The sequence below is a fragment of the Phyllobates terribilis genome, unplaced genomic scaffold (genome assembly GCF_046119375.1).
Source record: "Phyllobates terribilis strain yellow unplaced genomic scaffold, ASM4611937v1 Scaffold_5__5_contigs__length_657084704, whole genome shotgun sequence".
Taxonomy (NCBI): Eukaryota; Metazoa; Chordata; class Amphibia; order Anura; family Dendrobatidae; genus Phyllobates; species Phyllobates terribilis.
In genome coordinates, this window is record NW_027362765.1 from 499,285,051 (window position 1) to 499,307,936 (window position 22,886).

The following is a 22,886-nucleotide window of genomic DNA, read 5'->3' on the forward strand; positions in this document are numbered from 1 at the left end:
TTACTGTTTAAAACTATGTCAATATACAAAACATTCTTTTATTATTATTATTATTTATATATAAAACAGATACTAGACATTAGGAGTGCATACAGGGATTATCAGTTCTATCGCTAACAGACCCTTATCGGCCCTACAGAACTTTTAGCCTACCTAACCGCTGAGGTTGGCACGCTAAATAGTCGACATGGCACTCCCACTCAACATCAGCAATCCCTAAGCAAGGCCTAATGTCACCTGTGCTAGACAATAAATACATTGCTCAAAAAGATAGAGGGAACACTTAACAAAATGTAAGTCCAAGTCCATCACATTTCTGTGAAATCAGCCTGTCCAGTTATGAAGCAACACTGATTGTGAATCAATTTCTTCTGCTGTTGTGCAAATAGAATAGACAACAGGTAGAAATGATAGATAATTAGCAAGACACCTTTTATAAAGGAGTGGTTCTGCAGGTAGTGACCACAGACCATTTTTCTGTTCTCATCCTTTTTGGCTGCTGTTTTGGTCACTTTTGCATTTTTTTCATTGCTCTCACCCCTAGAGGTACAGTAGCATGAGAAGGTGTCCACATCCCACAGCAGTTGCTCAGGTAGTGCAGCTCATCCAGGATGGCTCATCAATGCGAGCTGTGGCAAGAAGGGTAGCTGTGTCTGTCAGCACAGTGTCCAGAGCATGGAGCAGATACTGTACCAGGAGACAGGTCAGTACACCAGGAGACGTGGAGCGGGCCGTAGGAGGGCAACAATCCAGCAGCTGGACCGCTACCTCCTCCTTTGTGCAAGGAGGAACAGGAGGAGCACTGCCAGAGCCCTGCAAAATGACCTCCAGTAGGCCACTAACATCCATGTGTCTGCTCAAACTGTCAGAAATGGACTCCATGAGGGTGGTATGAGGGCCCGACGTCCACAAGTGGGTGTTGGGCTCACAGTGCAACACCATGCAGGGGGATTGGCATTTGCCATAGAACACCAAGATTGGCAGATTCTACATTGGCGTCCTGTGCTCTTCACGGATAAGAGCAGGTTCACACTGAGCACATGACAGATTCTGGAGACGACGCCGTGGAGAATGTTCTGCTGCCTGCAACGTTCTGCTGCATGACCGGTTTGGCAGTGGGTCAATACTGGTGTGGGGAGGCATTTCTTTGGGAGGGCCGCACAGCCCTCCATGTGCTAGCTAGAGGTACCCTGACAGCCATTGGGTACCAGGATGAGATCCTCAGACCCATTGTGAGACCAAATCCAGGTCTGGGAGGAGATCCTTCAGGAGAACATCGGCTGCCTCATCAGGAGCATGCCCAGGCGTTGTAGGGAGGTCATACAGGCACCTAGATGCCACACACAATACTGAGCATCATTTCCTTGTCTTAAAGGGAATCTGTCACCCCCTGGGCGATATCAGACCTCTACTATGGCCATACCGGTGATAGAAAAGTAAATCTATACTTACCTGTATGGCCCATAGCAGAGGTCTGATTGCAGAGAAATCTGGTTCTATAAAGTCTGTTCTCCAGAGGCTTGGCGTCCGGGAGACGCCAAGCAAACCCCTCCTATCTGCTTACTATTCCCCTAAATCACCTCCTCTGTGCTAAATTACCATATCCCCCCCCCCCCCCCCCCTGCACGTCACAGGGTCCTGTGACAGGCCTTGTGACGTGCCCTGCTTTGCTACCCCTCCCACGCATGCGCGAAGCGCCGCTTTGTTTCCCACCGGCCCCGTTTGGCTGCGTACTGCAAGCGGGAGTGGAAGTCTCAGTGACTCACCGTCACTTGCGCAATGCAAGGCTGCGGAGCGGTACGCACCCAAATGGGGCCGGAGGGAAACAAAGCGCTCTCCATGGGAGCGGCTCTTTGTTCATGCGCGGCAGGGTAGGCAAAGCAGGGCACGTCACAGGGCCTGTCACAGGACCCTGTGACGTGCGGGGGAGGGGTGGAATATGGTAATTTAGCACAGAGGCAGCGATTTAGGGGGATAGTAAGCAGATAAGAGGGGTTTGCTTGGCGTCCCCTGGACGCCAAGCTTCTGGAAGACGGACTTTATAAAACCAGATTTCTCTGCAATCAGACCTCTGTTATGGACCATACAGGTAAGTATAGATTTACTTTTCTATACCCTGTATGGCCTTAGTAGAGGTCTGATATCGCCCAGGGGGGTGACAGATTCCCTTTAAATCATTTCCACTGAAGTTGGATCAGCCTGTAATTTTGATTTTACACTATGATTTTGAGTAGCATTCCAAATCAAGGCTTCCATGGGATATTCATTTTGGTTTACATTGATCATTTTTATGTTTTATTGTTCTCAATGCATTCCACTATTTAATGAATAAAGATTTGTAACTGGAATATTTCATTCAGTGATATCAAGGATGTGGTATTTTGGTGCTCCCTTTATTTTTTTATTGCTGTGTATATACAAGGTATAAATATATACCACCCTAATGTGGTCTCAAATGAAAGTATTGTTGGACGCACAAAAATGTGTAATGTTGTACGATAACCCGAGCCTTTTAAATGTATATCACATATATAATAGAGCCAAGGTACATGAGAGCACTCTAAGATGCACAATAACTAGAAATAGCCTACCATATGTACAGAAAACCCCCAGAATGTCACTTATCTCAAGAAGGAGTCTTCAAAACTAGATGCCTAATCCCTTTGTCCCGACGCTTTTTCTCCCCATCATTCAAGGGGTTCATCAGGGGACGCTTGGTAGAGAAAGACCTTAATGGGTCAGAGGGTCACTAATACAGCGTTTCATACCCCCATAGTGACATGGAATAATGCCCATCTCGGTTATGCAGTCTAAAAGATCTGTAGGTTGATAAACTAGAATTTTGGTTGGTTGGTCGGCTAATTGGTGTCGTGTTTGCAATTGGACAAGCACTTTTGTGAACAATCTTTCACAGATAATCCTCCTGTGTAAAGTGACTTTAAAGAAGTCTTAAAATGAAAATCATACTTTGCTTTTTGAATATTGGTTCAACAGAAAAAAAAAAATAAATGCCCTGGATAAAAATGATGGTACCTTAACTTTAATATTTTGTTGCACAACCTTTGAGGGAATCACTGCAAACTAACGATTTCTGTATCTCTCAATGAGTCCTCTGCACAGGCACAGTATTTTGGGCGCTGATCATAAGCAAACTGCTCCAGCGGTCTCAGGTGTGAAGACGTCTTCTCCAGACTGCAGGTTTCAGCTTCCTCTACAGACGTTCAATAGGATTTAGATCAGGACTCATAGAAGCCACTTCAGAAGAGTCCAATGCTTTTCTCTTAGCTGAAAACATCCAAAAATGGCTGTGTTTTGGGTCATTATCCTGTTGGAGGACCCATAACCTGTGACTTGGACCGATCTTTTCTGATACTGGGCAGCACATTTCTCTCTAAAATCCCTTGATAGTCTTGAGACTTCATTGTACCCTGCATAGATTCAAGACACCCTGTACCAGATGCAGCAGAGCAGCCCCAGAACATAACTGTGCCTCCAGCATGTCTCACATCTGTGAACCTAGAGCTCATGTGATTTGCCAAAAAGTTCCAGTTTTGTCTCATCTGTCTCTACTTAGAGTAATTGTTTTAATGCATAGTACACATGGAAATAAGCGACTTTGTTAATTATATTATCAGAGAAATTTGCTCCTTTGTCTTCCTGGACTGATCTTTCACTCTTAATTTCTCGGATAAACTCTGTATTCAAAGGATCCAAAGGATGAAAGAGTCTACAATATACACAATGCAGGATGAATATGCCTGGCTACCCCCGTAACGTCAGTGTGTAACAATAATTTTTGTGCGTTGATTGGGGGTGAACGTAATCAGCACTGCAGACCCGGCAATCTTATCTTAACCTCCTCCCTTTAGCCGTCCTTTACCTCTCAACTGGTTCTCCTTACAGAATTGCTCCCATTTTCTCTTATACTCCTAGATTTTGGTTCAGTCTCAATGATTTCCAGGACTTATTCTTTTAATTAAAAATGCATTTTGCTCATGTTTGTATAAATGTGCGATGAAATCTTTGGTATATTTTGGATGTCTTATCCTCTTGAGTGGTCTCTCTCATTATAAGTCAATTATGCAGGACATCTCCATTTTCTTATTTGAACAGATGGCTATATTGGCAGGACATCTTGAGCGATGTCAGAGAGTGATGTCGAAAATGAGTCATGGTGAATGTAGAATGAATAACCGAAGCACCACTATATTTATGCTGGAGATGCTGTATTGTGGAGGCTTAATTTTAATGTTTAATTCGTGGTGCTTAGGTTGCACTCCCACATCTGTGATGCACGGCCTGAGCACCGGACTCGCTACCCAAACTCTACAGCCTCCTGCTGTTCTGGTCAGGAGCCCAGCGGCCAGTCCGTGCATCCATCCTTCTACACTCGGACCGCGACACACAGATATGCGAGTCCGGCCTTCATTTTCTGAATGGTTTATATAACCCAAAGCTATTAAAACAGACTTTTCCTTCAGAATGGGGGTGTTATTTTAAAACACTCCCTTTACTTAAAGTTAGCCCAACTAAAAGAATACAGTGCACTTACCCTCTGCAGCCTATCACTTGACTCAAAAGTGATGGCAAGATAGCTGGCATGAGACTTCTGAGCCCAGTGATTGGCTGCCACAATCACATATGCTGTAGTCGTGCTGTCACCACTGCAGCCTGTCAGCAAAGACTAGGGGCAGAGGTGAAGAGGCGGCATTTGGACCTTAGATGAGTAAGTTAATTTTGTTATTTTTACATTGGTCACAAAAAATAATTATAAACCCCTTAAGCCAAAACTGGCCAAGACTAAGTTTTGTTAATGTTTTGGACCCGTTCCTGCTTTTTGGCTTTTAGAGGTTTTCTCATGCTGCTCTATAAAGACATATGGACATATTAGAGGGGTGATAGTCTTAGTAGTTACCTCGGGGGGGCCTTAATGGAAAGCTACTCTGTGCTCGTCTATCCATCTCTCCTTGTATTACAAGATCGGCCATACTGCGGCTGTGAATCTGCCTGGCTGGCCCTGACTTTCCAATGCAAAATTAGCTAATTGATGGAAGTACTGGAAACCAGACCTGGCGGACCCATGACCTTCTTGAAAGGGTTTGTCTCTAATAACAAAATCTCCTTGCAAATTACTGTCTAGGAAAACCTGAGAGTGAATATTGGCTGATCAACATTTAGGAATCGTAGCTGATCAATGGGTTTGGAAGAGATTCATGATGCAATTGTTCCAAGGCCGGCCATGTACTAGAAATTGCAGATATTTCTCAGATTTATTCCATGCTGATCTGTGAAGGAGACGAAGTTAACCACTTAATGACTGCCAACGTATTTTTTTTCTTATGAGGGTCATTAAGGGACCTTATTCTATAGTTCATCAAAAGGCTGAACTATATAATAAGTCCTGACCCACCATTGCTCTCAGCCTTCGATCGCGACAGTTTAAAGGGAACATGGGATCAGATTCTTGCTGTCTGAACCACGGGCAGCATGAATCAGAGCCTGGTTGTGGGATTGCAGCCGGGTATATTTTACTCTGAAACGCTGAGGTGTCTCAGAGTATTTAAAGCCTCAACTGAACGTGAGCTCCAGAAGCTTCCTGCCACCTGTATTAGTTATCATTGGTCCTCTCACTTCCCTGGGTGTAGTCTTCCTGGTAGCTACAGCGATGGTTTCCTCCCTCTTCCTTTTCTCTCTACAAATACTTATTGAATATATACCTACTGATTGTTGGAGGCTGACCAAGTATTTTTAATATGACTGAGCAAAGGTTTCATCTTAAAGCCATAGACTACTAGCCAAACTACATTTCTCCTGACTCCCCCATACACATACCTTCTTGGCTGAGTGTGCATGTGTTCTCAGTGAGGAGAGGGCAGTCAGTCTATGCCAGGCCGCTCTCGAGGTGGGTAATGTGCTCTCAGCAGTTTTTCCCCTGACCACAAAAGGATCAGGCATATTGAAATCCAACATACCCGATGCTTCTTTTCCCAGTCATCTGCCATTGATTAGATTATTGTCCAGTGCTACTGAATTTAGCAGATCCAGTTACCATTAATGTATGACTGCTCTTAGGCATAATTCACAATACGGTTGAGTCTGGTCAGTTCTCTCCTTGGCTGAGCTGGAAACAAATGAAAAGTTGTCCAGTTTTGTGCACTTGTTTGGACATCCACCATTTCAGTGTCTTCACGAGACGTCCGACACAAACAAAGAAACTCTCAGATTAGTTTTGTTATCTGTTTCATTTTGGTGCTTTTTTTTTTTACTACACTGTGGAGAAAAATGGCTAGTGGACCATACAGATGTGAACGAGCTTTTCTTTTCTGAAGTGAATGGATGATCTGACAAGAAAAAGGTCAAATAATAACAAAAAAGGGTGGGTCAGGTCTGGGGTTGTCTCCAGCTGCATAGTTTCTGCAGGGCTGGATGGGACGCTGGTGTTTTGACACATGGTTTCACTCAGATTTCATGGAGGAAAAAGAGAAGAGGAAATAGCTGTGGTAGATCACAAGGATTTGAGAAGAAATCACATACCGCTCTCCAGCAAGGAGGAAAAGTGAAAACATCATTTGGATAACCTATTTTCCTTGGAAGAACTGCAGCTTTAATAAGTGCAAGCCAGAAGTTGTTAATGAAGGACTTGTTATCTTCAGTATCTGATGAGGCATCACTTACATGTTACTTTAGTAATTATGGCGGCTAGATCTCACCAGAGATGGGGGGGGGGGGGGGGTACATTTCACAGCATTTCAGGCAACATCATGGAACGGGTCCTCTTTCAACTTATTTGCAGTAGGCAGAAGAAATACTCCTAAAAACTGGGCTTTCAGGAAATGACCTGAAGGACTGCGCCCCTTGATAAATTTCAGCTACAGAGATTTATAGATGCTGAAAGATGACCCAAGGCTGTATTTTTACAGCGATTTTTGGACAGAATTTTTTTTTTTTTTCAGGTGACACACATTCCAAAAAAGTGTAAAAACCAGGGTGCTGAACACTGCAACAAATCATTGCTTTTTACTGTAGAAAATGTATTTAGATTGTAACATGTTTTTATGTAATTAATAGGCACACGCAAATTGTTAAAATCATGACCAAAACTGTGGAAACCTTCCACCATATCTGCCTTACAAATGCACTTGAGAAACTTGTCAGTGTCCCTTGTTTTGCAACATGAAATAGCACAGCCGAGACATTCGTGAAAGAAACTTTTGCCATGTTGTTTTGGGTTTTTTTGTTGTTGTTTTTTAAATCCAAGGGAACCTATGGCTGACGAATGGCACTGTATGCCTTTACAGTAGCCTTTGTCAGAGGTATATATTGGGGAATTCTTCCATCCGATGGACACAGCAAATTGCACGTTGAAAAGATCCCTAGAGGAAGGACAAGTTGGCCTATTTTCAGACGGCCATATTTCTATGGTTCTTGTGCTCGTGATTTGATTTTGCACATGAAAAATTGCAACATGCAGTAATTTCGTCCATTTTTCAGACCAGATATTGCATATTTAAATGGCAGGCGGATGAGCAACTTAAAGCAGCATGTTTACCCTGCAGCTTAACCCCGAATAAAAACTCTTACTGTAAATTTTAACAGGCGCAATTTTTTTTTTCTCTTAGCCAGACATCAAGCAAACCCAAAAACTTGAGTCAATTTTCCAGACTCTTCAGCTGCTTTGAGGGCTGTGGAGACAGAGGAGTTGGAGCTAGTTTTGGGTGGAGTTGGAATTTGTAGGAATGCACCAACTTAAAATAATATACATGTTTATTTTTGCTTTAAGGAGTTGTCCACTGCTTTCACATTGCTTCCTTATCTATAGGATAGGGCATCAGTGTATGATCGGCTGGGGTCCTGCTCGCGGCACCCCCGCCAATCAACTGTTATCGGCGCCGCCGGTCGGAAGTTCTTGCCTTCGGTGCTTTTCCGTCAAGTTGTAGTGGCCAGCGCTTGTTACTGCACATCCGCCTCCTTAAAGGAGATATCCAGCACTTTTTTTTTTACTTTTTTTTTTTTCTTATTGGGCTAAGAACTTACCATCAGGTAGTTGCTAGCTACCTGCCTGTTCTGCCCAGCATAGATCTGCTCCAGCTCAGAGTGATCACGGACCACTCCTGAGAGCGATTCTTCTGCTTCTGGTGACATCAGTTCAACAGAGCAGCTCCTTCTCTTCCTCTCTGCTCTGTTGGTCGGGCGTCTCTGCTGATCTCATACTGATTGATAGTCATCTACCCACTGCCTGACTGCAGGGAGTAGGCTGTCAATCAGAAGAGCTGTTCTGTTCACATCAGGTCAAAGGAAGCAGGAGAATCACCGCCTGAACACATCATCACAGGGCAGAACGGGCAGGTAGATGGCAACTACCTGCCGGTAAGTTCTTAGCCCAATAGGCCAAAAACTTCAAAGTCCTGATGACCCCTTTAGCTCTGTTAATAGAATAGAAAATATTTTGAAGTCAATATGCAGTCCCTATGTAATACTGTTACCATTTTACTGTAATAAGCTTGTTCTTACTAATTGTTGGCTCTTTATGAAGGAGTCGGAGTGTAGAAAAATAGGCATTATAAGCATGGCTTACTGACCCCACAGCCCTGCTTCTATCAGCTGAGATTCCTACTATTTTTTGGAAAAGCAGCTACTAATACTTTCTAGTATAGCAGAGGATAACCAATATTTAGTTGTGATTTTCATTATTATGATATTTTTTTCCCCTCTGTACAATATTGTATTATGTGACTTTGCACGTTACATGTTATTTAGATAAGAAGTATCCGGCTAATTGTTACTAATTATTATCAAACCCTTTGTGCTCAGAGGCCATGTCAGAATCCATTCATTGATGACTTGTGTAGCTTGATGGCTAAAACAGGTCTTTAAAATACATGTCTTTCCTTTTCTTCCAGGAACTTCTTTTCTAAAAGATCAAAGGACCTCAAATCCGCAGCATCGAGTGCTCCCGGCTGGAAGCTGTTTGGTAAAGTTCCTCCTAGAGAGAGCGCTCAGAAAGACTGTAAAATCATTCAGCAGGTGAGCGGCCTCCCCGTATAGACCCCATCCCAGTCCATGAACTGTTTATATACAAACCTTACATGGGAAGTCTTCGCTGTGCGATTGTGCACTGGACGTACAATTGTGTTTAGTTAACAGTCTCTGTCTAAGCTTTGTGCACAATTTACAGACGTAAGCATCACTTATTTGCACTGCAAGCTCCCAAAACCTGTTTTCTGTATTAATGTATTTTTCCTACTGCTTTATGAATTTAGTTATTAGGGTAAGATCAGACTTACTGGATTTTCAAGTGGAAATTGTGAACAGTAGAAAAATGGCAATATATTAAAATCCACAGCACCAACTTTATCTGAATGAGGCATTTAAACAGCCCTCCAGTCTCATTACTCTTGTTGTGTGTTCGGCAGTTAACGATCAATGATCTTTATTATTTTACTCATTTTTATAGCCCCATTACTTACATGCCACATTACAGACATTGTGAGCCCCAATGGGGACAGTGATGATGATCTACTGTACATTCCCTATCAGTATGTCTTTAGAGTGTTTGAGGAAACCAATGAAAACACGGCGAGAACGAACAAACTCCTTGCAGATGTTATCCTTAAGCTCTTCCTGTTCAGCTCTTGTTCTTCTTCCAGGCTCTGCTGTTGACGGGGCGTGATTGCCCAAGTCATGGTGATTGACAGCCGGCTTCACAGTGGCCTGTCAATCAGCAGGACATCAGCAGTCACGCCCCGTCAGCACAGCGGAAAATAAGCATCTGCTGTGTTATATGATGTTATCGGAAGCCACAGAATGGCCGTGAGAACCCATCCGTGATTGCTCAGAGGATTGGCGGGGATTGGTATCAGACACTACAGTCAGGTATTAGCAACTACCTGCCTGTAAGTTGTGATGCCCATGAAAAGAAAAAAATAGACCCTGATAACCCCTTTAATGGGAACCTAGCAACCTAGTGCTAACCACTGAGCCACCATGCTGCCCATCTTGCAGTATGTACTTTATCATCATTCTGCCCGACTTTTAAAAAAAAATGTCCTACTGGTGAGCTTGTGATAGTATTCTGCTGGTATAAAGCAGTCAGTAAGCGGTGACTGAGCTTCCGGGAAAGGGACCAGTAATAATATGGAGTGTCTGACTACCTCCCTCTGTAGAAGAAAAACGGAGAAAAAAGCGCGCTATATGAAGAACCTGATAGGTAGATGTGACGGAAACAGCCAAAAGGCCACTCACCTATTGGAGTTGTGCACCCCTGCACAACTCCGGTGTTAGTGTGAGGATGGAAAGAGCAGGCACGTCTCACCGCAGGGTACAGGTGGCTTGGCATACCACGTGCCGTGCGCTGCAGACCGCCGCTCGTGCTCACCGCTTCCAGGTTCCAAGTTGCAGACCACGTGACCGCCCACAGATCACATGACTCAGGATCAGATGTGCATCACCACAGGTCCTGAAAGTTAGGAGAGTGCAGCCCCTAACCGCAGGTCCTGAGTTGAGCAACGAAAGGGGGATTTTATGGTAAGGGGATTTAAGAATGATTGACTAGAAGCTGCTCCTGCCGCTAACCCCCAAAGGGGGACTGAAAGTGGTCCAAGTTAAATAAAATAAAAAAGCGGTCTATAGGGCGCTAAAAGAATGAACACTAGAGGTAAAAGATTTAGGGCTAAAAAATAAAATACATTTAATGAGCCCTTTTCACAACGCGTTTCGATAATTAACTATCTTCCTCAGGTGGTACAAGGGTATGAGCACAAACATAAAATATATATAGACAAGGATTCACAGTGATTGGTTGATACTAATTAGTTAACCTGGGTCCAAACAAAGGAAACCCTTCATGTGCTGGTGCAAAGTGTCCACATTGGTTTCACATAAGCCACCTTCACATGAATACAAAGTATCAAAAACACATTGGATAAGATATAGAATATGGCAATACAAGTTGGTAAACAGTTATTCAAAAATACATCTGTAGTGCCTACATCAATTTCATAGAAGTCACCTACACATAAATACAAAGAATCGAAACATATTAAGTGAGATATAGAGTAGTAATAAATATTAAAAAAGTTATTCAAAACTGTAACATAAAAAAAAAAAAATTTACCCCCAAGGGTTAATAGACAAAATTAAGTATATATTTTCAAAGAATATACATCACCAATGCAAAGCACACAAAAACATCACTGAACTATGATGCATTGCAAATTAGCGATGGAAGAAAAAAGAAAAACATTTAAAACATAGCAATTATAATTCCATTAGAAAGGAGAAGGAAATGACCTTAAGAACTGGTTACATTTTCAAGGGCCAAATTCAGACCCTCAGGGGCCAACGTGCCCAACTTGAAGATCCAAAAACTTTCTTTATTAATCAAACTCACTAGTCGGTCGGGGACAGTATCAGGTATGTGGTCTATAATAGTTAGCCTCATATCTCCTGGATCTTTTTGATGAACAATGCTAAAATGTTTGGATACGCTGTGTAATTGATAGCCTATCCGAATGTTATGTCTGTTTATTTAGACGTGCGTGCATAGTTTGTATCGTTCGACCCACGTACTGGAGGTTGCAAGTACACTCAAGCAAATAGATCACATGTGTCGATTGACAATTCACATTGTGTTTGATAGAGAATTTTTTTTCCTGTGGTATCTGATGAAAAATTCTTTTGATTACCACTTTGAATGACTCTACGACATAAACATTTAGCCATATTACAGGAAGACGCCCCGAACAGACACCCCCTTGTGAGGGTTGTGTTCTAGATTTCAAGGATGTGTTACTTGGTGCTATTAAGTTTCGCAAATTTCTGTTCTTCCTATAGATAATGCTCGACATGTTGGGTATAAAGGGTCCTAAAATAGGGTCACCCTTCAAGATAAACTAGAATTTATTCAAAATATTATGGATGGTAACCCTAGATTGACTAAATGTGGTGACCATGCTCCATCTAGTCAAGTCTGAGGCTAATTTATTTCTACTCTTATTTTTATCAGTGAATGACTCAATCCTATCAAGACACATACCCTGTGTAAGGGTTTTAGTTCTGGAGAAAGCATCCATCAATAACTTTTTGGGGTAGCCTTTCTGTAGAAATCGTTTTTTCAATATTTTAGATTCCACTAAAAATTCAGAATCTCTGGTGCAGTTTTTTCGGACCCTCTAATATTGCCCATAAGGGACATTGGTGATCCATTTACTCAAATGTCCATGCACATCTACATGTATCGGTTCAGTCTCTATAGATTGGTGACCAGGGAAGGGCTTTGTGGGGGTGGAATTATAGTTTTTCCTCTCTTTTCTTCTAATAAAAAATGTTGTTGTATAGTTAGTTTTTAAAAAAAATCATTGAGATCAAGATATAAAGAAAACACATTAGTAGGAGAATTAGGGCAGAAGGACAAACCTCGTTCAAGTAATCGGATCTTATCATCGGTTAAAATATGGTCAGACAAATTAAAAATTCCTAAATTCCCATTCGTGCTATTGTATTCTAATCTGCCTTTGTCCTTTTTTCGGATATATCCAGTAGAGGTACCGGGTTTGCGGAGGGTTCGTCCTCTCCCTCTACAATCCCGTTTTCTCTTTTTCTCTTTGGGTGACGTCCGGGCGCAACCCGAAAAAAACTGTGTGATTTTTGAATCCCTCATATTTGGGATTCTGAATGTAGGTAGCATTTTTCTCATTCAGAGAAGCCGAAAAATGGGCTCTAGTTGATGATTCTTGTACAGATGGGGTTAAGTCAATTGTCGAAGATACATTTCGTAAAACAAGTAAGGGAACTACAGGATGAGTGATGTTGGTGGTATTAGATTCCTTAATCCCATCCACAACAGGTGATTCAAACGAAGTGAGAAAGTGTATAGTTGTGCACTGTCAACAAGGATAAATTCTTGAGGTCAACATGGACCTCCATTTGTGTAGATATGGCTGTGGGTGGGGAGTTGATTTCAAGGTCTGATGAAAACTGGACTGGATCTTTATCTATAGAATGGACTATTGGGGCTATATCCAAAGATGTGGGATTTTAGTCCAAAAAGGACTGCATCGTCTGAACAGTGTCTAAATTTTCTGTATCAATTGAAACCCTCTTATTATTTTCTGACCTATTTTTATCTGCCATAGATTTCATGACTCCCATTTTTGTAGAAACAGTTGGTAAAGTTTTCTTGTGCTGTTCATAAAAACTCTTTTGTTTAATAGATTTAAGAAATTTTAAAGACAAACTTCTCTTTTTGTCAGGGGAATCGGGTGTGGTAAACGGAGGATTTGGAATTAAAATAGGATCAGATTTCGATCCCTCAGTGAAATTAGCTGGTTCCTGTCGGGATGGAATAGAGGAACCAGCAATTGCATCTATTGCACATATGTCCTTCCTATCCCGTAGTAATTTTGCTGCTTTTTTCCTTATAATCTCCTCTTCAAATTTAATTAGTCTGATTTTGAGATTTGCATCCTTCTCATTAAACTCTACAAAGGGAACAAATGAATCAAGCTTCCTTCTGAGAGATTTAAGTTCCTCTAGGGCCTGTTGCGCTAGAAGAGTTCTCTTGGTGATGAGAAGATTCATCATACCAAAGAAACCAATGTGGACACTTTGCACCAGCACATGAAGGGTTTCCTTTGTTTGGACCCAGGTTAACTAATTAGTATCAACCAATCACTGTGAATCCTTGTCTATATATATTTTATGTTTGTGCTCATACCCTTGTACCACCTGAGGAAGATAGTTAATTATCGAAACGCGTTGTGGAAAGGGCTCATTAAATGTATTTTATTTTTTAGCCCTAAATCTTTTACCTCTAGTGTTCATTCTTTTAGCGCCCTATAGACCACTTTTTTATTTTATTTAACTTGGACTACCTCCCTCTGTAAGCACCGTACTCGCAGGTCACAGTCCTGATGGAGCGGAGTTAGAGGAGGCTAGCCGCAATGCAGTAGTGAAATAAATGACAGTCATGTATTGACTTGGATATATTATTTTTGTTTTTTAAAACCCGAGTGTACAATTGCTTACAGGGGACTGCCTGAGCTGAACTGAAACCTCTACAGAATCGTGAATGTGTGCAATGTCCCCAGCTGATCAACGGTCACATAACCGCATGAAAGCAATTTGTATACTTGTGGGCACATGCCAACTATACGTAAGAATTGAGCGAAACTGAGACCATCCACTGACGGGGGAACTATGACAGTGTGTGCTTTACTCATGGGCACAATTCTGTAGTCTGCAAACTTTTAATTTCAGCCCTGACAATCCCGTTCTTTCTTTTTATTACCCTTTTCCAAGAGCAAAAAGGTTTTATTATTTTTCCATTGACACAGCCATGTGAGGATTTTTTTTTTTGCAGAACGAGTTGTAGTTTTGAATGATGCAATTAATTTTGCTATATAACATACATTTATAAAAAAGGCAGCCATACTTGCCAATACCTAGTCGCAATACTAATGTACAACGGGATGTAGCAGCCCTCAGGTGGAGAGAGAGCTGGTGCAAAATACTGATGAAATAACCACTCTCACACCTACCGTATTTTTTGGACTATAAGATGCACCGGACCATAAGACGCACCTAGGTTTTAAGAGAAGAAAAAAAAAAAATTTACTCAAAAGATGTGTTCATGATGCACTTTTAAGGGGAAGGGGGTCTTCTGCTGACACTGGTATAGGGGTAATGTCCCCCAATTCTGACAATATCCCCCATCCTGGTATATATGCCCCCCCCTTCCTTTTATACGTGGTCCCCATCCTGGTATGCTTGGCATCCCTCCATCCTGGTATGCCTGGCATCCGTTCATCCTGGTATGCATGGAACTCCTCCATCCTGGTATGCATGGCACCCATCATCCCTATCCTGGTGTGCATGGTACCCCTAATCCCTATCCTGGTATGCATGGCACCCCTCATCCCTGTCCTGGTGTGCATGGCACCCCTCATCCCTGTCCTGGTATGCATGGCACCCCTCATCCCTGTCCTGGTATGCATGGCACCCCTCATCCCTGTCCTGGTATGCATGGCACCCCTCATCCCTGTCCTGGTATGCATGGCACCCCTCATCCCAGTCCCGGTATGCATGGCACCCCTCATCCCTGTCCCGGTATGCATGGCACCCCTCATCCCTGTCCCGGTATGCATGGCACCCCTCATCCCTGTCCCGGTATGCATGGCACCCCTCATCCCTGTCCCGGTATGCATGGCACCCCTCATCCCTGTCCCGGTATGCATGGCACCCCTCATCCCTGTCCCGGTATGCATGGCACCCCTCATCCCTGTCCCGGTATGCATGGCACCCCTCATCCCTGTCCCGGTATGCATGGCACCCCTCATCCCTGTCCCGGTATGCATGGCACCCCTCATCCCTGTCCCGGTATGCATGGCACCCCTCATCCCTGTCCCGGTATGCATGGCACCCCTCATCCCTGTCCCGGTATGCATGGCACCCCTCATCCCTGTCCCGGTATGCATGGCACCCCTCATCCCAGTCCCGGTATGCATGGCACCCCTCATCCCTGTCCCGGTATGCATGGCACCCCTCATCCCTGTCCCGGTATGCATGGCACCCCTCATCCCTGTCCCGGTATGCATGGCACCCCTCATCCCTGTCCCGGTATGCATGGCACCCCTCATCCCTGTCCCGGTATGCATGGCACCCCTCATCCCTGTCCCGGTATGCATGGCACCCCTCATCCCTGTCCCGGTATGCATGGCACCCCTCATCCCTGTCCCGGTATGCATGGCACCCCTCATCCCTGTCCCGGTATGCATGGCACCCCTCATCCCTGTCCCGGTATGCATGGCACCCCTCATCCCTGTCCCGGTATGCATGGCACCCCTCATCCCTGTCCCGGTATGCATGGCACCCCTCATCCCTGTCCCGGTATGCATGGCACCCCTCATCCCTGTCCCGGTATGCATGGCACCCCTCATCCCTGTCCCGGTATGCATGGCACCCCTCATCCCTGTCCCGGAATGCATGGCACCCCTCATCCCTGTCCCGGTATGCATGGCACCCCTCATCCCTGTCCCGGTATGCATGGCACCCCTCATCCCTGTCCCGGTATGCATGGCACCCCTCATCCCTGTCCCGGTATGCATGGCACCCCTCATCCCTGTCCCGGTATGCGTGGCACCCCTCATCCCTGTCCCGGTATGCGTGGCACCCCTCATCCCTGTCCCGGTATGCGTGGCACCCCTCATCCCTGTCCCGGTATGCGTGGCACCCCTCATCCCTGTCCCGGTATGCGTGGCACCCCTCATCCCTGTCCCGGTATGCGTGGCACCCCTCATCCCTGTCCCGGTATGTGTGGCCCCCTCATCCTTTTCCTAGTATGCATGGTCCCCGTAATCCCCATCATGCTGCACATATAAAAAATAAATATATAAACACTCTTACTCACCTTTCTTCTCTCCTCCAGCGCTGACGCCTGTCTGCCCGCACTGATCTCCCCATGTGAGCCGTGCATGGCATCACTGCCATGCGCGGCTCACAAGGAGAGATCAGCTGACGGAAGTCACTGCTCCCCGCGCCGGGACTGTGTGCGCGGGGAGCGGTGACTTCATGCTCCTTCATAGCCGGCACACAGCTTAGCCGCGCTGCGGCTCCTGCTGCTGCCGGGTTATCTCGTGTGCCCGCTTATTAAAGGGCATGAATATTCACCCCCTCCCCACGCCCATGGGCGTGGAGAGAGGTTAAATATTCATGCCCTTTAACAGAGCGCACAGGCGATTCCGGCAGCAGCTGCGGCTACACTGTGTGCTGCTATTAAGGAGCATGAATATTCAGTGCTCCCCATGGGCGTGGGGAGCAGTGAATATTCATTTTCTTTAGCAGCGGGGACAGTGTAGGCTGCAGTAGGCGGCTGCTGCCTCCTGTGCCCCGCTCTTCCACCGCTACCGCTCCCCACAGCACAGTATATATACTCACCCCTCCCCAACATTCGGACTATAAGATGCACCCCCCATTTTCCTCCAAAATTTTGGAGGAAAAAAATGCGTCTTATAGTCTGAAAAATATGGTACTATTCATGGAGGGGATTAGAAATGCACAGGATAAGGCTTGTATAGGGCGCCAGTCACACAGATACATGTAGTGCAACATGCCAACTTGCAGCCTATTAGTGATGCCAAAGCTATTACAGAATTTCCCCAAAAATAAGCCCTAGCATGATTTTACAGGATTTTTGGAGGATGCTTGACATATAGGCCCTACTCCAAAAATAAACCTTAGTTAGTCAGGGCTGGCGTTAGGAGAGGGGAGCAACTGGGCAATTTATCAGGGCCCCTACTCTTTGGGGCTCCCTAAGCATTTCTATTCCAAGGCTGCTTAAGGACCTTTGGTGACATCATAGTCATGTGACCATAATGTCAGCAAAGGTTCTTGAACTGTGGGAGCCTAGAGTAACTGAAGAGTAGATAGACTGGTATGTAGGGGGGGAGACTGGACAATTTCTCTAGGTTCCCACTCTGAGGCCCTCAGCGTTTCTATTCCAAGGTTCAGACTACTTAAGGACCTTTGGAGAAATCACTGTCCTATGACCCTGATGTCACCAAAGGTCTTTTAACAGAGGAAGTCTAGAGGAGCTGAGACAGGCTGGTATGTATGTGCAGTGTGTGTGTGTGTGTGTATATACTTGTGTATGTGCAATGTGTGTGATATGACATGATTATTATATATGGATAAATGAAGACATTCCCTGAAAATAAGCCCTAACCCATCTTTTTGAGCAAAAAATGATATAAGACCTTGTCTTATTTTCTGTAAAAGATGCTAGATGAGGCGGTCTGCCGAGCACTATATATGTGCACCCTACAAGAACAGACACATGGTTTCCACCAACACTACAAAAGCCTGGCTGCATCCTGCAAGGATGGAAATTTATGTAAGGTATTAGTTAATATTTTGACTAAAATATGTAAGCCTGCACCTACGTCAGGGGTCCTCATTGTCTTTCCAGCGAAAAGACAATATAACGTATTGGAAAACCAGATTTAACGCTGGCAGTAAAATGTTTTACCTCACAGAAAGAATCCGCCTCGATCCCATGCTGTCCTGTCTGTATACTTGCTTTTGCTTCATTCTCTGCCCAGGAGCTGTGGTTCCTGCACAGTCAGACAGCCATTACACAGTATACGATTATCTCCACACATTATATTTTTACACATCCAATTGTGGAACTTATTAATCCAATGTATGTTGATTAAAATGTACTTTAATATGACAACCCCTTTTGAACTTGGAGGGACCCTTTACTGCCGTGCAGCAATCATAAATGCCCAAAGGCAAAACCCTCTTGGGGAGGGGAGAATAAGTGAACATGTTTGTTGGTAATGCCTCAGTGTTGTTGGACACGTGCACTTATTGGCACTTGCAGTAATCTTTGTTTATGGCTACTTGTAGCATCTGCACAGTGGAAACCTACCTTACTTAAAGGGGTTGTCTGTACTTGGCCAGTGCCAGTCTCTTGAATGAAATTGGAAAACCCTATACTTACCTCCCACACCAGTGCCGTTCCAGCAGTGTTGGCGCCAGGTCTCTTGGTGCTCACGTGACAATATGAAATCTGCAGCCAATTGGGGGGTGTGATCGTCCACTGATGAAATAATAAAGGCAACAGCCGGCGACATAGTGTCATGTGAGTGCCAGGAGACCCGATGCCTAATATTGCTGAAAAGGCGCCAGTGCAGGAGGTGAGTATAAGCCTCTCTTATTTAACATGGAGAACTCAGGCATTTAGGATGGGGTTGTCCAAGTAGAACTCTTGTGTATATTATTTAGCCAAAATTAAAATGTACCAAATATCCACATGTGCAAATACCGTATATAAAGCCTTTTACTCCAAATTCCGTTATTTCTCCTTTGATCTCATCAGTGGCCGTTCATTCAAAGCCACAAATTGTTTGTCTATCCTGATATCTTGTGGAACAGCCTGGCCTCACATGGGTTCTCCTCCCTCTTATCTCGGACCCTCAGTATTGACACCCTCACTTTTTTCATGCCCCTACATCTTTATATTTAATGCGGAAAGACTACCAGGAAATGTAGTTTCTGATCACTTGAGTCTTTCCTAATGTGATCGGTTTCATTATACCCTTATACCATCCACAGCAGTATACGAAAAGGAGTGTAGGTGTGAGTTGTGCAGAGGTAGTGGCTGCACCCAGGCACTGATGCGGAAATCCCAGCTCCCCTCTGCCCATTACCGTTCACCAGTTTTATATGTGATGCATGGTGGTTCAGCAGACAGATTCTAGGGCAAAATAACTACTAAATAATGTCATGTTATAATGACAGATCTGTCACAAGCAGTTTTTCAAGTTGTAGAGCAATAACCTGAATCTCCCCAGTTGTTCTTTCATAACCATAGTCACCAGCATTCATAACCATAGTCACCAGCATTCATAACCATAGTCACCAGCATTCATAACCATAGTCACCAGCATTGGCTGCAATTTCATGAAACCTCATTGTGCGCTAAGGGGATAATATATCATCTAGACATATTCAGAGATAAAGCTAAAATACAACACCAATAGCACAGTAATAATGGCGATCATTTATTGAAAGCAATGTAATATATAGAAATTTTTGATTTTTCCATGTATAATGTAGCCAGCAAGGGTGAGTCTATTTTAGCTTTTAATAATTATTTGCTAAAATAAAGTGGCTGACATTACAAATTATTGCCTAAATGGGCACAAAGCTGCCAGTCAGCGAGCAACACTGACCATAGCACTGGATAGGGGAAAGCTGTGGACCCCGTATAGCCAGGTTGACAATCGCACCAAGGACGGCTGTAGATGCCGCAGTTGTGTCCTGTAATTCATGCGTCACATCTCCCAACAAGGATTCCAGAGTTTGGATTTTATGACTTCACTTCTGAATCCACCTGGGGAACGTGGCACAGGGGCCTCATTGCTGCTTATGCTCCATCCCAGTTGGCACAGAGCAGACTGCCAGTGGTCACGTTGGCAGTGGAGCAGCAGCTTTCAGCCCTCTGTAAGTAGGTCAGATACATTGTGTGACTGCTTTGCCGCAGATCAGCACATATAGAGATGGAGGTAATAGGAAGATGTGGAAGAATGTTCTTCAGATTGGCAGGCCAGCCATGCTTGTTACTGATGACATGAAACATGATGATGTTGGCATTTTGAGTGCAGGTAGTAGGAGCTGATGGTACAGAAATAAATGAACTCCAGTAGATAGTCTTGTGTCAAGATACAGGAGGATTAGATGGTATGACGGTATTATGCTGTTTCTCCGCTTAGTGGTAAGTTGTGCTCCATGCTGGACCCACAAACGGGAAACTCGTGAAAATCCTCTGTTCTCTAGCAGGAATTGTCTCGTTCACGCCATCACTGCGCGGTGCTGGGATCTGCTGTCTCATGGTGACATACGGGTTCCTTCCTATAATAACTGGAGATGGCGCTTTTCCTGTCCTTATGTCTTTCCAGTTTATATTTGAAAAGAAGGGGTGCGTTCTGATTTTTCCATTAACCCCTAGCCGGACATAATGGTCTTTGCAGAGTAGTTTAGACATAATGTCCATAGCATCGTGGTCAGTGAGGTTTTCATATGATGGTTCTTCGTACAAGACATTATTCACAATCTCTTCAGTGGTGTCTCCTGGAAATGGTGAGTCTTGGAAAATCATGTCGTACAATATGACTCCAAAGGCGAACCAGTCCACACCTTCACCATAAGCGTCTCCCATGATCATTTCTGGGGCGCCATACCCAGGTGTTCCACTGAAATCTCTGCCATTAAATCTCTTATCAAACTCGTATAGAGATAGTCCAAAATCTGTAATCTTTATGTGGCCATCACCAGTCAGCAGGATGTTATCCGGTTTTAAGTCCCGGTGAATGATGTCATTGCTGTGCAGGAATTGTAGGCCACAAACGATTTCTGCTCCTATAAATCTTACAGGTTCCTTCAGGGGAATGGTACTATATATATATAGTGAAGCAGATCCCCTCCACTGGCCAGCCCGGTGACAAAATACGCATGGTTTTCCGTATGAAACGCGGCATGGCAATGGGTTAGGAATCTGCTGTTGTGGCTAAGCTTCAGGACATGGTGTTCTACAAGGCATTCAGGGAAGGAGATTAGGCTTTCTTTCTTAATGATTTTAAGGGCCACACTTTCTTTCCTTATTTTATCAGTGGCCAGCATAACCTTCCCATAACTCCCTTGTCCAAGTATGCCATGGTAGATGAACTTATCCCTGGTGAGAGGGACAGTGGTCTTTATTTTTTTGCTACTGGGGCCACTACATTCACCTGAGATGTCATCTTGACTGGTGGCTGGATCTTCCTGATGTTTCCTTTTTCTCCCAGTTCTCTTCTCTTCTGCTGCACTTTCATTACCTTTCAGGTTAATGATCCTGGTTGGACCCAAAGTACTCAGTTTTTTTAGATTATCAGCTCGATTTGTGATGTATCCCACAAGCTTTTCACATCTGTTTTGTACAGTGTCTAGGAAGGAAATATTCTGGGTTCCCTCATTGACAGGTAATACCTGACCAACCTGCCCAGATTTCTTGGAATCCATCTTCCTTATCTTTGCTGGAGGTTCCTGGTTATTTCCAGTGTCTTCTCCATCTGGTGTTTCTTTCCTTTTTCTCTTTCTATTCCCTGTAAAGTCCATGTTGCATCAGGCAACAACAGGGCAATTATCCAAAAACGTATGTAAAATTATCAGAAAATGCAATCCACACGTATATTGTAGTCAAAGCCAACTACAACTAAAGCTCAATGGCTGCAGTCAGTTGTTTATGGAACTTTGTGGAATGTGATGTCACTGTGCCGGTGATGTCACACTCACTGTGATGTCAGCAGATGCATGTGAGTGTTCCATCTCTGCTGAACGTGAAAGTCTCAGAAGGGGCGGGGCTTAGTCACCATTGACTATAATGGAGTCTGTTGAGTGGGTAGTATTTAGTGACCTGAAGCTGGAAATCAGTGGGATAAATGACATCAGGATTCAGGAATAAGTTACAGTAGTTTTATATTTGTTTTAATTTATTTTATACAAAAAAAGAGCATGGACCGCACCTCCAAAAAAATCATACATTGATCTAATGCCTCTCAGCAAAAATATACATAACTGAACATGAGGTTCTTAGTTTAACATTCTGATCAGACTGTATGAAGCCCACTGCCACGTCACGGCAAACCTCGTAGTGGGTCCTAACATTTCCTGCCTAAAAGGCGCGGCGCCATGTGCCAACCACCGCTACAGTGAGAATGCACCAGCAGGGCGGGCGGCCTGGTGCCTCACAGCATCCATGCTTCAAGACCGAGTCCCCATGACTCCAGGCCGCGGCGCCCCTCAAGCACAAAACCACAGCAACAATGGCTGACACATTGCACCAACACTACATGAAAGGAGCATTGTGACTCACCTTCCTCAAGCTCTCAAGTGAGAGCAAAATAGGCTAGACCCTCTTTGCAGACTCCTGCTAATTAAAATTACCTGTGCCAAATGGGATGAGTGCTGGTCCAAGAAAGGGAAAAGAATAAGCTGGTTCATTGACATGGCAGTGGGCTTCACACAGTCTGATCAGAATGTTAAGCTAAGAACCTCATGTTCAGTAATATGTATTTTTGCTGAGAGGCATTAGATCAAATGTATGGTTTTTGGAGGTGCGGTCCATGCTCTTTTTTTTTTTTTTTTTGTATTATTTATTTTATGTTACATTATTTTGTGTAGGGCTGTGATGATATACATTTTTCAGTTCTTTTGTGTAAAATTTAAAGGAAAGTGTGTTAACCACTTCCTGACTGCCCACTGCACATAAACGTCCGCGCTTGCTGGGCTCTGTACATCGCAGATGTTTATGAACGGTCGGCGGTCTTGTAGCGCACAGGGCCCCCAGG

The 22,886-nt window shown here is 44.2% G+C and overlaps 1 protein-coding gene across 2 annotated transcripts in view; it reads left to right on the forward strand.

Annotated features, from left to right (window-relative positions):
- TBC1D12 (TBC1 domain family member 12) overlaps positions 1 to 22,886 on the forward strand; it is a 185,633-nt gene that overhangs the window by 22,024 nt on the left and 140,723 nt on the right. For both annotated transcript variants that reach the window (XM_073685566.1, XM_073685562.1), the window contains exon 2: positions 8,901 to 9,024. In XM_073685566.1, the coding sequence (XP_073541667.1) occupies positions 8,901 to 9,024 (124 nt within the window). The remainder of the gene's footprint in view (positions 1 to 8,900; positions 9,025 to 22,886) is intronic.